This window comes from Enoplosus armatus, chromosome 8 (assembly GCF_043641665.1).
Source record: "Enoplosus armatus isolate fEnoArm2 chromosome 8, fEnoArm2.hap1, whole genome shotgun sequence".
Classification (NCBI taxonomy): Eukaryota; Metazoa; Chordata; class Actinopteri; order Centrarchiformes; family Enoplosidae; genus Enoplosus; species Enoplosus armatus.
The window spans coordinates 14278437-14291765 of NC_092187.1; the positions used below are offsets into that span (position 1 = coordinate 14278437).

A 13329-nucleotide genomic window follows, 5' to 3' on the forward strand; every position below is an offset into this window, starting at 1 on the left:
TAACTTGTCAGCCAAAGTGATGAAAATATCCTATAGCAAAGAATAGTTCAACCACAACTACCATAACTCAAATGATATAAAATTGCAAATTGTCTATCAGTGGCTACTATGCATGAACAGAGATTGTGGTGTATAATAATAATAATCAGCCCTGACAAAGATAGAAAAGTAGTGTATTTATTAACTAGCAGACAAGAAAACAACACTAAACTCACTAATTAGTATGTTCTCACACACACATTTTAAGAATAGTAGAAACACTTAAAGGATATCACAGTGATAGCATATGTCTTCCCACTTATATGCTTGTTTTCTGCAGGTTTTCTTATTGGGTTGCTAATTACTTTTTCAAGACAGATTTTACCATTTAAGTACCAGAAGGCGCCATGAGGTTACAAAGTTGGAGTCAAACATAAATACGGTGAAAATAAGTTTATAAGTAGGCCTAAATAGTGACTTTTTGTTACGGGGAAAACAACACTTGGGCCAAACATTTGCCAAGTCCCCATCGTGTAGTCTCGGTCCCCCCTTCAGCCCCCCTCTGTATTATTGAAAGGGGCGGTCTGGAAAGAGTTTAAGCGGATCCTGCGGCGTTTTGTGTGCGTGCACGCGCGTGTGCACGTGTGTGTGTGTGTGTGTGTGTGTGTGTGTGTATATGTATGAGCGAGAGAGAGAGAGAGAGAGAGAGAGAGGCTACCGTGACGGCGCCTCTTGATGCACAAGTGTTGTGACCTGGGTGGACCGTTATTGTCACAGTGTGCGCAGCCAAAACAACCGTCAGAGCGTTTTGCAGTGATAAAGGCAAAACACAGAGACATCCAGCCGAAATGGGGAAGGTGGAAGGAGGAATGAAATGTGTCAAATACCTTTTGTTCGTGTTCAACTTTACATTCTGGGTAAGTGCATTTTCTTTCGGTTGTTGTGCTGCTGTTCGGCGATGCAAGTTGTGCGTTAGTGAACACGGAGCAAGTGCAGCAGTGCGGACTGCTCACCCCGCACAGCTGACTTTCACACCCACGTGTGTATTTTAGTAGCGATGTTGAGATTGTTTACAATTTTCGCATTCGTGCTCTTGTGTGCTTTATTTAGCTGCCGTCCGGCGTGGGTTTACTCTGCGTGGCGCGGAAAGGGTGACAGCCAGAGGTTTTTAGTTTTGGCTCGCCGGGCTCAAATCAGATTTTCCACAGAGGAAAAAACCCGCCCCCCTTTTCCCGGGGAAGCGTGTTTTTGAAAGGAAGGCTGAATGAAAAGACAGAGAGAGGGAGACAGATCTCAGAGAGACAGCATGGAAAACAAACTCAGCAGTTGGCTCCCTGCGCCTTCATTAACAAAAGGTGCAGAGCTGATTGATGAACTGGAGTTACGGCCACCCTGGGGCACAGATATCCCCCGACCGCTTCCTCTTATAGATTTTTTAAAACGCAGCACTTGTGCACTCAGGAGCAGACACAAGAGGGTCACTTATCCAAGACAAACTGTCAGGTGGATGTGAAAGGCGTGTGTGTGTGTGTTTGATTGAGTGTCCCGCACACATGCTTTGCACATGTGTCTTCATAAACCCGGACGTCCTTGTTAAATTCCAGTCAGTGCATGCTGTAAATGCACTAATTTCAAGTCTAGAGAAAGATGGTGGAGGACATATGTGTGTGTGTGTGTGTGTGTGTGTGTGTGTGAGTGTGTGTGTGCGTGTGTGTGTGTAAAGGCGCACTTAGGCTTATGTGTGCCACCGTTCTCACTCCTCAGTGGGGACGTTCCTTTGTGTGTGTGTGTGTGTGTGTGTGTGTGTGAGAGAGCGAGAGAGAGAGATTTTCCAACAAGCATCTGTGGAGTGGATCAGGCGGTGAGTGCAGCGTGAATGGATCCATTGTGACAGCAGGACAATAGCATAACTTCAGTCTGCTGCTCCTGCCTGGCTAAGCAGCTGAGCCTGCCGGAGCCCTAAAACGCAGCAGCCCCACCGGTCCCACCATTAAGTGGTTGCTATCTCCACTTAGCACTATCCCCACGTCCAGGATGGGTGTGGCTGTTTGCTGAAATCTCCTTTTGATGCACCTTGAGTGTGGACAGATGCAGAGGTGAAGATGAAGAGAGATGACAGGCAGGTGGAGGAAGATGATGGCCTGACGATTGCCTGACAGACGAGATGTGAACGTTCAGTGAGAGAAGAAAAACAGAGAAAGCAAGACAGGCGAACGTGATGGGAGAGAAAAGGGTCATTGGGAGATTGAGAGGGATATTCATGTACGTGTGTGTGCACGCTCACATGGCAAAAGAGGGACAGTTGGCATGAACTTGACCCAGATAGAAAGATAGAAAATAGATCAGTGCGAGGAGAGAGGGATATTCTGTGGATGTGTGCACATGTCATGCAGGACCCTAAACAGATGCTCCTCCACTTTTTGGTTGCTCGCTGCATACGAGTTCTCCACATTCCCTGTGCTCTTTCAGCTACAAATGAACAGTGATCACCCTCCATTCATAATAACAGCATCCCAACCCCCCTGGGCTGCAGCCCCTCTCTGTTGATGTTGGAGTGAGAGATGATACGAGATGAGTGTGTGTGATGAAAGCGGGTGGAGGAGGGGCAGTTATATTTCCCTTGAAATCCCCCCATGATCCCTGAGTGGAGGGTAGAGCAGAAACAGGCCAGTGGCTCTTGGTGGTGGTTTGACGGGGCCGTGACGCTGGATGTTGTCAACAGATGGGAGCTGTGAGACGTACTGACACACGCGCACTGAAAACGCAAAAATGTTTTTACCTGAAGGATGAAGACTGTCACACACTTAGTTAATAACCACCCTCATTTGACACACTCAAAACACAGTCATCAATCAATACTTGCAAAGTGGCTCTGTGTTTATAAACCTCTGTGAGTCCATGTCACAGCACCATGATGTAGTGAGATTCCTGCAGGGCTCCATAACTGAACTGGCATTAATGCAATGCAGGCGAAGTTCTTGTATATGTTACACTGATTGCTGCAAATACAAAAGCTTGTAACAGAACGTCAATACCTTGTTGGCTTGTCTGGCCTGTGTTTGTGTGCTGTAGTTAACCGACTGCCCTATTTAGTCAAAAATTAAGCCTGTGAGATAAACAGTGTGGGGGCAAACATTGCTTCATGTGTGAAAGGTGCAGCACGAAGCGTCTTTCCCACAGATATTCCTCCACTCTTCTTCCTCATGAAAAACAACTCATATGACACATTTTGGAAGTGTTCTGATTCCCACTGCCTTCGTGATTAATTTGGTTAGTATAGTTTAATCATTTGTTTAATTTGTTTAATAGTTAACCTGTCCAACAGAAAACTATGTCCATCTGCAAAAGCTTGTGTTCTCCATTTCTTGAATTGTTTCAGACTCTTCCATTTTTTCTGCTGGTCAAACAACAATATTTTTGATTTTCTAGGCAGCTGCATGCCACATGGAAGGGATTTTTTGTTGTTTTTTCCACTGATTTCTATAAAGAGCAAAAGTTTCAGTCAGTAACCACACAGCTCTTCTTCTTCATGAGCACGATGTCTAAGTATGGCATTGAACTTGGCAGCCTTCATCATCCTGCCCTATGCTTATTATAATAGTTGCCATTAAATGGTGTCTGTCTTAATCTGCATTATGTAAAGCATGCTTATATTATAATATAACTATATATTTTTTACCCTAACAAATTGTTGTATTTACATACACCATTAAATAATTTGGTGAGCCTAGCTGAAAATGAAAGAGAATAGAAGAGAAAGGTGTAGAGTGAAAGACCCTGGTTGATAAAGTACAAAATGTTTATAGAGCTAAATGAGCAGTGATTCAAAACAAGTGAAAATGAACTTGTCATGAAGATTTCAATCTTTCTGTATGTGTTATGACTTTGTTAGAAGATTTAATGGCATGGCCAAAAGCTTTTTGACACTATAAACCATTAAACTCTGTTGTCCAAATTAAAGGTAGGCTAATTTGTTTTTCTAATACAGCAATTGCATAGCCAACATCTTACCTCTCTGGCACCTAAATTCCTGTGATGAAACTTGTGATTAGCGGCATCCCCCAAGGTAGTGTCCTGGGTCCCTTGTTGTTTCAATTGTATATCAGTGATAAGTTTGTCTTTGTAATTATTTTTTGATGCCGACAATGTTGCGCTGTTGGATTTACACCTGATTTAATTGCAAGGGTAGTATACTATGTCATTTAAACACATGAACACTGTTAATTATCTGTTGAATAATGCCTTGTGTGGGGCTACGAAAGTGTTCCGAAAAGTGAGTGCCAAATTCCTTTCCGAACAGTCTCAGTTAATCCACAGTTTAAAGCTTCTGACATCAAGTCTGGTGCAGGGCCACTTTGGTTATGCTTGTATTTCTTGGATGGGTGACTTGTCAAAGGTATGGGTACGTTACAGGCAGTATTTTAGGTATATATGGAATCCAGAGCAACACAGATCAAGCTAAATATGATACATAGTAATAATAAACATAATAATTAACAGTCTGTGCAGCTGATGTTATTAGATTCAATAGGATGACTGGCAGGAGGTTCTTCTCTAGCTTTATGATATAAAGTGGTTTTATTGTTGCAATTACTTTTGTTTGTCTCAAGGCCAACAATTCAATGTCTTGGACTTTATTGTCCTTAAAAAACAGCCGAGATGTAGTCCTGTTTTCATTGTCAAATAATCTAAGCCAAACTAATCTAATAAGGAAAATTAAGAAATATTTTTAAAGCAATAAAATAAGACCAGCTTGTTTGAAAAACAAAAGTTTAAAATCAATATTGACACTAAATAATGCTCCAATATTCAGCCCTACAAAGTACAAACACACTTGTCTGTGTTGTGGAGGTCGATGTGTGCCACTACGCTCCCCCACCCTCACCCTGTGGCAGAGTACAATGGGATTTACTCCATGCATAATTATCTCGCTCCTATTTACACTTTCCTTCTGCCCATCATTTTTAATGTGCACTTGCATCTGTTTTCCCAAACATATGCCAGACAGAAGACTATTTTTGACAAGCTTAAATCACTCACCAATTACAGCTGGATTTAAAGAAGCAGTTTACAGTTGTTTTGCTGTCATAGACTTCTTATGCTTTAATTTAGAGCAAGATCCCTTTTTTTCCGCTTAGAATAAGCCTAACCTAGAAAGTGGATAATGCCGCAGACTGTCTCTGACCAAGACCACAGCCCTGTGTCAGCTCAGCCCCTGTTCTCATGGAAATTCCCCTCACAAAAACATTATTTAACTGCACTGTTATAAAGTAGGCCTTACACTGTAAAAGAACCTCAATAAAGCTTCGATGGAGAGATTTCCACCTCCGTCTAGAAATATCCAGACATACAAACTATCCTCAGAGGACAGAAAGGGGAACTCTGATATTCTCGCTGCCATCTGTGTTTTAGAGACATACAGGCTGCACAAGACGTATATAGGACACAGGTTGGAGTTTTAACTTTGTCTCTCAAAAAGATGCTTCTGTAGTCTGTGTCCGCAGGCAAAGAAAAAAGATGATGGGTCCTCTAACGGCTCTCTTTTCCTCTCCCTTCCCTCTTTCATTCTCTCTTTCATTGTGTCTGTCTGTTTCCCTCCTATTGTGCGCCAAAGCGTATAGTCACAGGGAGACAGTGGGTCTTTGTCCTTTGGGTGAGGTCGGGAGGGAGGGGCTGGGATGAGGTGGGGTGGAGGATACATGGAGATAAGTCAGGGGGCGGGGGTGGTAGATTCGGGAGGTAGAGAGGCCCGGGAGAAGGGAGGGGTGTGTCTGGTGTCAGACGGGATAATGATGGCAGACAAAGTGGTGGGGGGTAAAGCAGGGAGGTACGTAAGCAGTGGGGTTAATGGGACCTTTGGGATAGTCAGGCTCATGAGTGCCAGAGTTGAGGATGTACTTAGCACGTCAGCTACTCACTTCAGTGTTGGGTGTTCTATAATGAGAGCTTTCAGTGTGGTATCCATCTATGCATCTGTGTTTGAAAAGGCTTTTAAATGTAGCCATAATAGTAATGAGGTTTGGCTGAGCTCTGGAGCTCTTTTCAACTGTGAAACAACCACCTGCTCCTCCATACAGCACTTAGCATCTAGCTTGAGGCGGCACCAGCTCTTAGCTCTGTGTGTATGCCCACGTGATTCAGTGGGCAGCAGTCCTCACCTCACACCTCCAACAACACCATCGCACCATCAGGTGTTCCGACAAATACCAGTGTTAAATAGATCCAGAGCCCCTCTCCGCACTAATCCAGCCTGGTTCAGTAAGTCTACATATCTACAGCCTTCACTTCACTGTGCTTTATCACTTTGGACCTGCTAATCCTGGAAGCCCAAGAGCTCAGCTGTCCCATACATCAACACACATGACACTAAATCCTCAGTTTGGGAGGAGGCCGACTTCTCAGCACCTGTCCCATTCCAATGCTTTACAACTGAGCTACTGGCTTTACTTCAGACCAACACTATAAAATATATCCTGTGGACCTGAAGTGGAGGAGGAGAGGAGTGTACACTGCAAGGCTGAGGATGACACACAGAAGATTAAGGATGAAAGAGGTGAAACAAGAGAAATTGCAGAACCAGAAAAAGGCAGAGTAGATTTAGTAAACAAGGTCACAAAGTAGAATGAAGATACAGACATGGAACTGTTTGCTTTTGCCTGAGCTTGGCAACAGCGTTTGTTTCTCCAAATAAAGTCACTTAACAGAACTCGAGGACACAGAAACAGTCACACAAACAGCGGTCTGCTTAAATTCTCAGAACTAGGACACAGAGAGACCATGTGACAAGCGCTCCGACATACTCTCCATTTAGACAAATCATTTTATTTCTCTGCGCACATACACACACACTCTGTGTTGTTTTGAAGCACGGCTCAGAGGGTTTTTCGACTGGATTATCCTCAGGGGGCATGGGCTCAGTGATCATTAAAACCTCTCAGTATTGATCTGTCAGCGGAGCACCCACCACAGCGTCTGCCTCTGAGAGCATCTCAGGGAAAAAAAAAGCATTGACTTCAAGGTCTTCTGACCACTTAGAGAATAAAGTTTTTTTCCCCAAAGCAAGGGCATTGAAGCGAGTATGATTGCAGTCAGTGTATACTGATGGTGGTTTAGATGAAGGAAAATATGAGCAACATGTAACCACATTTCCAAACAAACAGGAGAGCCTGTTAAAGCTCAAGGTGCCACACTGCTGCCCGAAGCCAAGCTACGGTCATTTTCTCCCTACTGGAAAGCCAGAAATTGCTAATGGGTGTTTCAAAGTTACATAAGTTACGTTTTGCTGGGATCTATGGGTTTATTGGATCCACCCACGATGTAGACGGACGTTCAGACCCATTGTTTTTTGTTTTGACACAAAATATTCAATTTCTAGCCTAACTAACTCTTATTGAACTTATACTTCTGTTGAAAAGGGTGGAGGGCCAAAGTGGAAACTCCACAGTTCCATTTGCTTTTTTTTATGTGGAAAATCACATTCAAGGAGAGCAAAAGAACAAGCCCTTCGAAGGCCTGAAAAACACGAACTTCCAGTGTTGTGCTTCAGATGAAAAGAGCGTTGTGTTTGTGATGAATGTTGAAACCACTTCACAGCATTGATGATCAGATCTAAAGCCTGGACAGAAATGATACGAGAAACATGCTTCATTATGAAACACATAACAAAAAAATTATTGTCTACTTTATAGTTACTGACTGTGATTGTCTGCAGCCATGTGCCATTTGAATGATTATTGCATCTGTAAAAGGAAAGAAGAAAGAAGAAAAGGAGCATGAGGGAAGACTAGTTAGGGAATACAGTTGGTATTTATTAGTATTCGGTTACAATTAAAGCCACGAGTCTTGACAGCGCATTACTGTGGACCACTTGTCTACAGAGGTCCTTTATTTGTTAGTGTTTTCTATGCATGCTTTCAGAAATAAGTTAGCTTATTACAAGTACTTTCTGTCATCACTCTCTCTACAGTTGATGGGATCCTTTGTTCTGGCAGTGGGACTGTGGCTGCGTTTTGACCCAGAAACTGTGTCTCTGCTCAATGGTGATAAGGCTCCAGACACTTTCTTCATTGGTGAGTACCTTAGCACACCTCAGCTAATCTCCACAGCCAATAGATGTGTAACAATATGCTGTAGCGCATTCAAAGCAAGGCCGTTGATTCAATACATCTGTTGAACAATTCATCACAGGTGTTATTCACAATCTGCTTCTGTTGTTGTTGTAAGAGGTTATATTTGGCCTTTTTTTTAAGCACTGCTTATGTTTTTGTTTTTTATGTTGCTGCGAAACCACTCACAGTGGGTCATGGAAAGTTCAGTATCTCTGACGCAATTAGACTTCCTTGCTGACTGATATTAGGAATGGAGATTTATGACATTTATTTTTGCAGTACTGAAAGTGTATAATAATATAATATAATTCTTAAATGCACTGCACACAGTATCACAAACAAATCAAAATGTGATGTTCCTCTCATCTCTGTCACTCTCAGTCTGGAGAGGGCCTTTCAAATTTATTTATTGACACGTTTCAGTTTGCCTGTAAATACATGTCTGTCTCTGTGTCAGAGGGGAAATATTCCTATCACAGCCCCCCCCATTGCACAGACACACACAAATACACACAAGCACATATAAAAGCCCACAGGTGCACAGAAACTGGGTGCTTCTACAGAAGTCAGTGTGTTTGTGTCATAGAGTGTGTGCTTCTATCACGTCTCCAGACTAAACTATTCTCCTTCCTGATTGCTGATGGGTACTTTATTTTGCTTCTCTGAAGCCAGTTTAGGACCGAGAAGGTTGTGCAATGGTCGACAAGTGTTGCAGATTTTCTTACAAAAGCCGTGAAGGCATTTCATTACTTCTTCCTGTGTGCATGTGTGTGGACTAAGACTCAGATGTCCATGTGGTTTGACTGGGGATGGGTGGCCTCTTTCAGGTCCTCGGGGAGTCTAGTGCTACACATGGCTTTGACAGTGAGAGCGCTGTGCCCACAAACACAGCTGAGTTCGCCCGACAGTTGCTATGCCTTGTTCCCATGGTGTCAAGACCTCACAAAACTTCTCTCTTCTCTGTACTTTGAAATGACGTATTATAAGAAAAGGAGAACAACTTCAGAGTAAGCGCAAAAGGGAAAACAAATGCAGTGTTCTGCCGAAACCAAAGTACAGGAAACAGCACCTCTTTCAGTTCGTGAATGCAGCAGCATCGCTTGTCCCCAGTTAGAAGCTTATCAGCACGCCAGCTGATCATTAGACACCATAAGCTGGCAACTAAACCCTCCTTCCTAACAACAAAAGTAATGACGCGCCCAGCTCGATTATTGTATCACATCAAGACTTTTTGTTGACCCACCCGGGATCCTGTGAACTGTCTTCCCCTCTCCTTCCCACCTGAGCCCACATCACCTGGGGGCTGATGCGTACTCTCTCACCCCGTCTTCCGCAGAGCTGTCGCCTAGCAACAGACCACACCTGTACGACACACTGCACACCGGTGGAACCAATCTGTTGTTGAATTCCTCCCTGCGGACCTACCCATGATCTACCTTCCCTAATGAGAGGGTTAATGGGAGATCGGGGCATCTAATAAGAGGACGTGAAGCACCCCACTTAGAGCTCCCTCTAAATCAGGCTCCTGTCGCCAAGGCTTTTTACGAGACATCTCATATGAGGACACTATTTAAAGGCACAATAAAAGTGGTTCCACTCCTAAAAAAAGGATCTGACAAAGCACCGATCACTGTGCTGCCATTTGCTCAGCTGACCACAGAAATAGTACAGCCTGAAATGTTAATGTCACTGTCTGAGCTCTACATAGGGACTTACATTCCCAGCTCTATGCTGCCCCCTGCTGGTGACTCTGCACATTGAAATTGCCAGATGAAGTAGTTGAGAAAAGCTGAGCTTGTTAACAGAGATGTAGTGGGGAATCAAACCAGTGAAGCACAGTGAATTCACCCTTTCTGGCTGATATATCTTAATTATGTTGATGAATTGAATATATAAAAGTTAAAGGTATTTTGATGGTGTTGCCTCATGTCTTTATTTACCTGCCTTTTTGTTTACATCGCTGCACATAAGTGATGACTTTCTTTTCCCACCAGGTGTGTACATCCTGATAGGTGCTGGCAGTCTGGTGATGTTGGTTGGTTTCTTTGGCTGCTGTGGAGCTGTTCGGGAATCTCAATGCCTGCTGGGTTCAGTGAGTACATGTGCATCCTAACACAAGAGCCTTTAAGCAGGCATATTCACCTACAACCTATTTACAAGTGCCGTACGCTCATTGTCATCTGTGGATTTTTTTTAGTTCTTTGCCTGTCTGTTGATCATCTTTGGCGCTGAGGTGGCAGCAGGGGTCTTTGGATTCTTAAACAAAGACAAGGTACATTTATGTTTGTTGTACAGCTGGAGTAGTGCAATGATAAATGATAAATCCCAACGGCACCTCGTCATTCACTTGTCTTCCGGCACACAGATTATCGAAGATGTTCAGAACTTCTACACAACAACCTACAATGAAAACAATAACGGCACATTGATCATCTCGTACCAGAAAGTAGTAAGTAGAAAATAAAATATTTAGGGTAACACTAAACACAAAAAATTGCAAATTAAAAACTATTTGCGTACACATATGCTTCCATTATATAATGGGTTTTTTTCCCCACTTTCAGCTGAACTGTTGTGGAACCGTAGCAAACCCCTGCCCTGATCCTGCACCAGATACTAAGGTAAGATCTGTCAGACTGAAGCTCCAGCTTCTGACAGAAATTAAATTCTGCCCTGTTTCTTTGTCTAACAAATCATCCTGGCTCACTACAACTTGCCACCGCTTGCCTCCTCTTATCTTTGGTTTGCAGGACTGTGAGACAGGCATCAGGGACTTCTTCAACAGTAAACTCTACATCATTGGGTACGTGGGCATCGGCATCGCTGGAGTCATGGTGAGTGAGGATCTGAGATGAGTCAAAAAACACACACGTAAGTGAGTGAAAATGATTTTATTAAAAATCTGTTTTCCCTCTCAACAGATCATTGGGATGATCTTCAGTATGGTGCTCTGTTGTGCCATTCGCAACAGCAGGGAGGTCATTTAAGCTGGATCCTTGGCCTCTACCCCTCACCCCCTCCTGTACTCAGCCCCAAAAGACTGTACAGCCTTCAGATCAAATGTCAACCTCTGTCCATCATCCACCCGGGGACCCAGGAAATAGACCATGTTCAAAACGTTCCTTTCCACTATGGTGCTCAACCCGGCTCTTCTGGCCTGATGTTCCACTATTTTCTCTCAATTTTTTGTGACTTTTTTGCTGTCACAAGCAAAGTAGCACACCCCACCTTTCATAACATTCTGCAAAGACTTACACCATTCACATATCCAGTGGGAACAGCATCATTTCCGATGCTGACCCGACAATCTGTCAAATTGTTTTTTCCTCCTGGCCATTTGGCTGCCACTACAAATTTTAACCCACATACTGTCACAGTAGTGTCAATGCGTTTTCACACAGCCTTGACACTGACCCCTTGGCTGTGGGAAACTTTAGCCATGAGAGAGCAATCTGAGGTGAAAGCAGCTGAGTTTGCTTATCTGTGCACACAAGTGAACACACACACACACACATATGAACACGCACAGACCGAAAAGCACAGCAATGTTGTGTTACATGAGACCACAGCCTTAAAAAAGGTTGTCTTGAATCTCGTAGGGAATCCTGATTGGTGGATTTGGAGTGGGGTGTTAACTGTCAAGAGAGCGAATGGCCGGTGAATGTTTCAAGAATGCGTCCATCGTGCAGCCCCAGCGCCCTTACTCACACACATACAGAATACACACAATCTGTGACCTGTACAATCAACACAGATTGCTCTCTACAAGAAAAATCTGCAGTTATCTTAAAGGAATAGTTTAACATTTTGGTAACTACGCTTATTCAGATTAGAAGATTTATAGCGCTCTCCTGTCTGTAAAGTAAATATGAAGCTACAGCCAGCAGCCGATGATCTTAGCTTAGCATAAAGACTTGAAACAGGGTGAAACAGCTATTCTGGGTTTCTTCCCAGGAAACACCTGGGTCTGGAAGATGGATTTCGTTACCTTTGGACAGAGCCAGACTAGCTGTTTCACCTGTTTCCAGTCTTCATGCTAAGCTAAGCGAAGCTAACCGGCTGTGACTTTATATTTACTGTACAGACATGAGAGTGGTGTCAATCCTCTCACCTAACTGTTGGCAAGAAAGTGAATATTTCCCAAAATGTCAAACTAATTCCTCTATACTAACTATACCAGTGGTTTGCAAGTTCTAGTCCATTGACAACAAATCATGTATACTTATACTATACTACAAACAACGCGCAAGTTTCAAGAGTCTTCTATCAAACAGAAATGAATAGAAAAGCTGCCTGGAGCAGCAGGAAAAGTACATCCCAAAATCTAAAACTGTATTCCCTGCAGTTGAAAATGGTAAGCAAAAATTTAAAATATACATGATTTATAGTTAAGGAGATAAAACGTGCATACATACTGGTAATGATTATTTTAAAAACACACAGGCTGACCTAAGAATGAAAGGAAAAGCTCATCATCTGATGGGCCATAAATACCACTTTCTACGCTTTCTGTGTTAATGGATATGATCTCTTACATAAGAGAGAGTGCCCCTCAGTCTCTGTTGACTGTATGTCAAGTGGATGACGTGGACATGTTTACAGGCTAAACATATACTAGCCGGTCAACTGAGAAGAGGCGTTGGGGCTGTAAAATTCAGTTATCCAAGCCAGGCCTTTGATCTCCTCCCACTTTCCCACATCTTTTTTTCCCCCCTCTGTGCCTTAAAAGTACATCGCCCACAACAAAACAAAAACTGAGAAACGACCCCTGTATTCCTCTCACCTCATCAACCCCAGCAGATAAGAAGGTTGGAAAGACATGCCCAGCCTGGAGTCACTTCCTTTATCCAGGTTAAATCAGGCCACTGTTAATTGTGTAGGGTTTATTCCAAGTGTCAGGACTCCAGTGTGTAAATATGTGTGAGTTTTCTTGTAGTTGTACATTATTTGTGGCTGACGTGATACTATTTAACATGCTGTGTGTAGACAGAGGCTTGCTGTAGTTGTACAGTGTTGTAGTCATGACAGTGTTTGCAAATAGTCAAAGCAAATCCACACAACTAAAAACAGCTTCTTAACGTGCCTTTCTTTGATAACAGGCTGTCTGAACGTAGCAAAAGTGTACATATGTTTGTAGAGTTGGACTGCAATTAATTGTCACACACACTTTCGACGAGTAGCACATATGGCTCGACTTGCCATTCTTGTTTTGGTTGTTTTGTTTTTTTTGTAAGTGTCGCAC

General features: G+C 43.1%; 1 protein-coding gene across 1 annotated transcript; it reads left to right on the forward strand.

The window, feature by feature from the left end:
• The first annotated feature begins 827 nt into the window (after nt 1-827).
• On the forward strand, nt 828-11167 carry LOC139288966 (tetraspanin-2-like). Its single transcript, XM_070910438.1, has 8 exons — nt 828-896; nt 7946-8048; nt 10082-10179; nt 10285-10359; nt 10453-10536; nt 10652-10708; nt 10838-10921; nt 11009-11167. The coding sequence occupies exons 1-8, from the start codon at nt 828-830 to the stop codon at nt 11072-11074; spliced, it is 636 nt and encodes a 211-aa protein (XP_070766539.1). The 3' UTR covers nt 11075-11167.
• The last annotated feature ends 2162 nt before the right edge of the window (nt 11168-13329 follow it).

Coding starts and splice junctions, on each gene's coding strand:
- LOC139288966 (XM_070910438.1), top strand. CDS start 828: ATGGGGAAGGTGGAAGGAGGAATGAAATGTGTCAAATACCTTTTGTTC. Junction 10,180..10,284: donor CTCAATGCCTGCTGGGTTCA/GTGAGTACATGT, acceptor GATTTTTTTTAG/TTCTTTGCCTGTCTGTTGAT. Junction 10,360..10,452: donor GATTCTTAAACAAAGACAAG/GTACATTTATGT, acceptor TCCGGCACACAG/ATTATCGAAGATGTTCAGAA.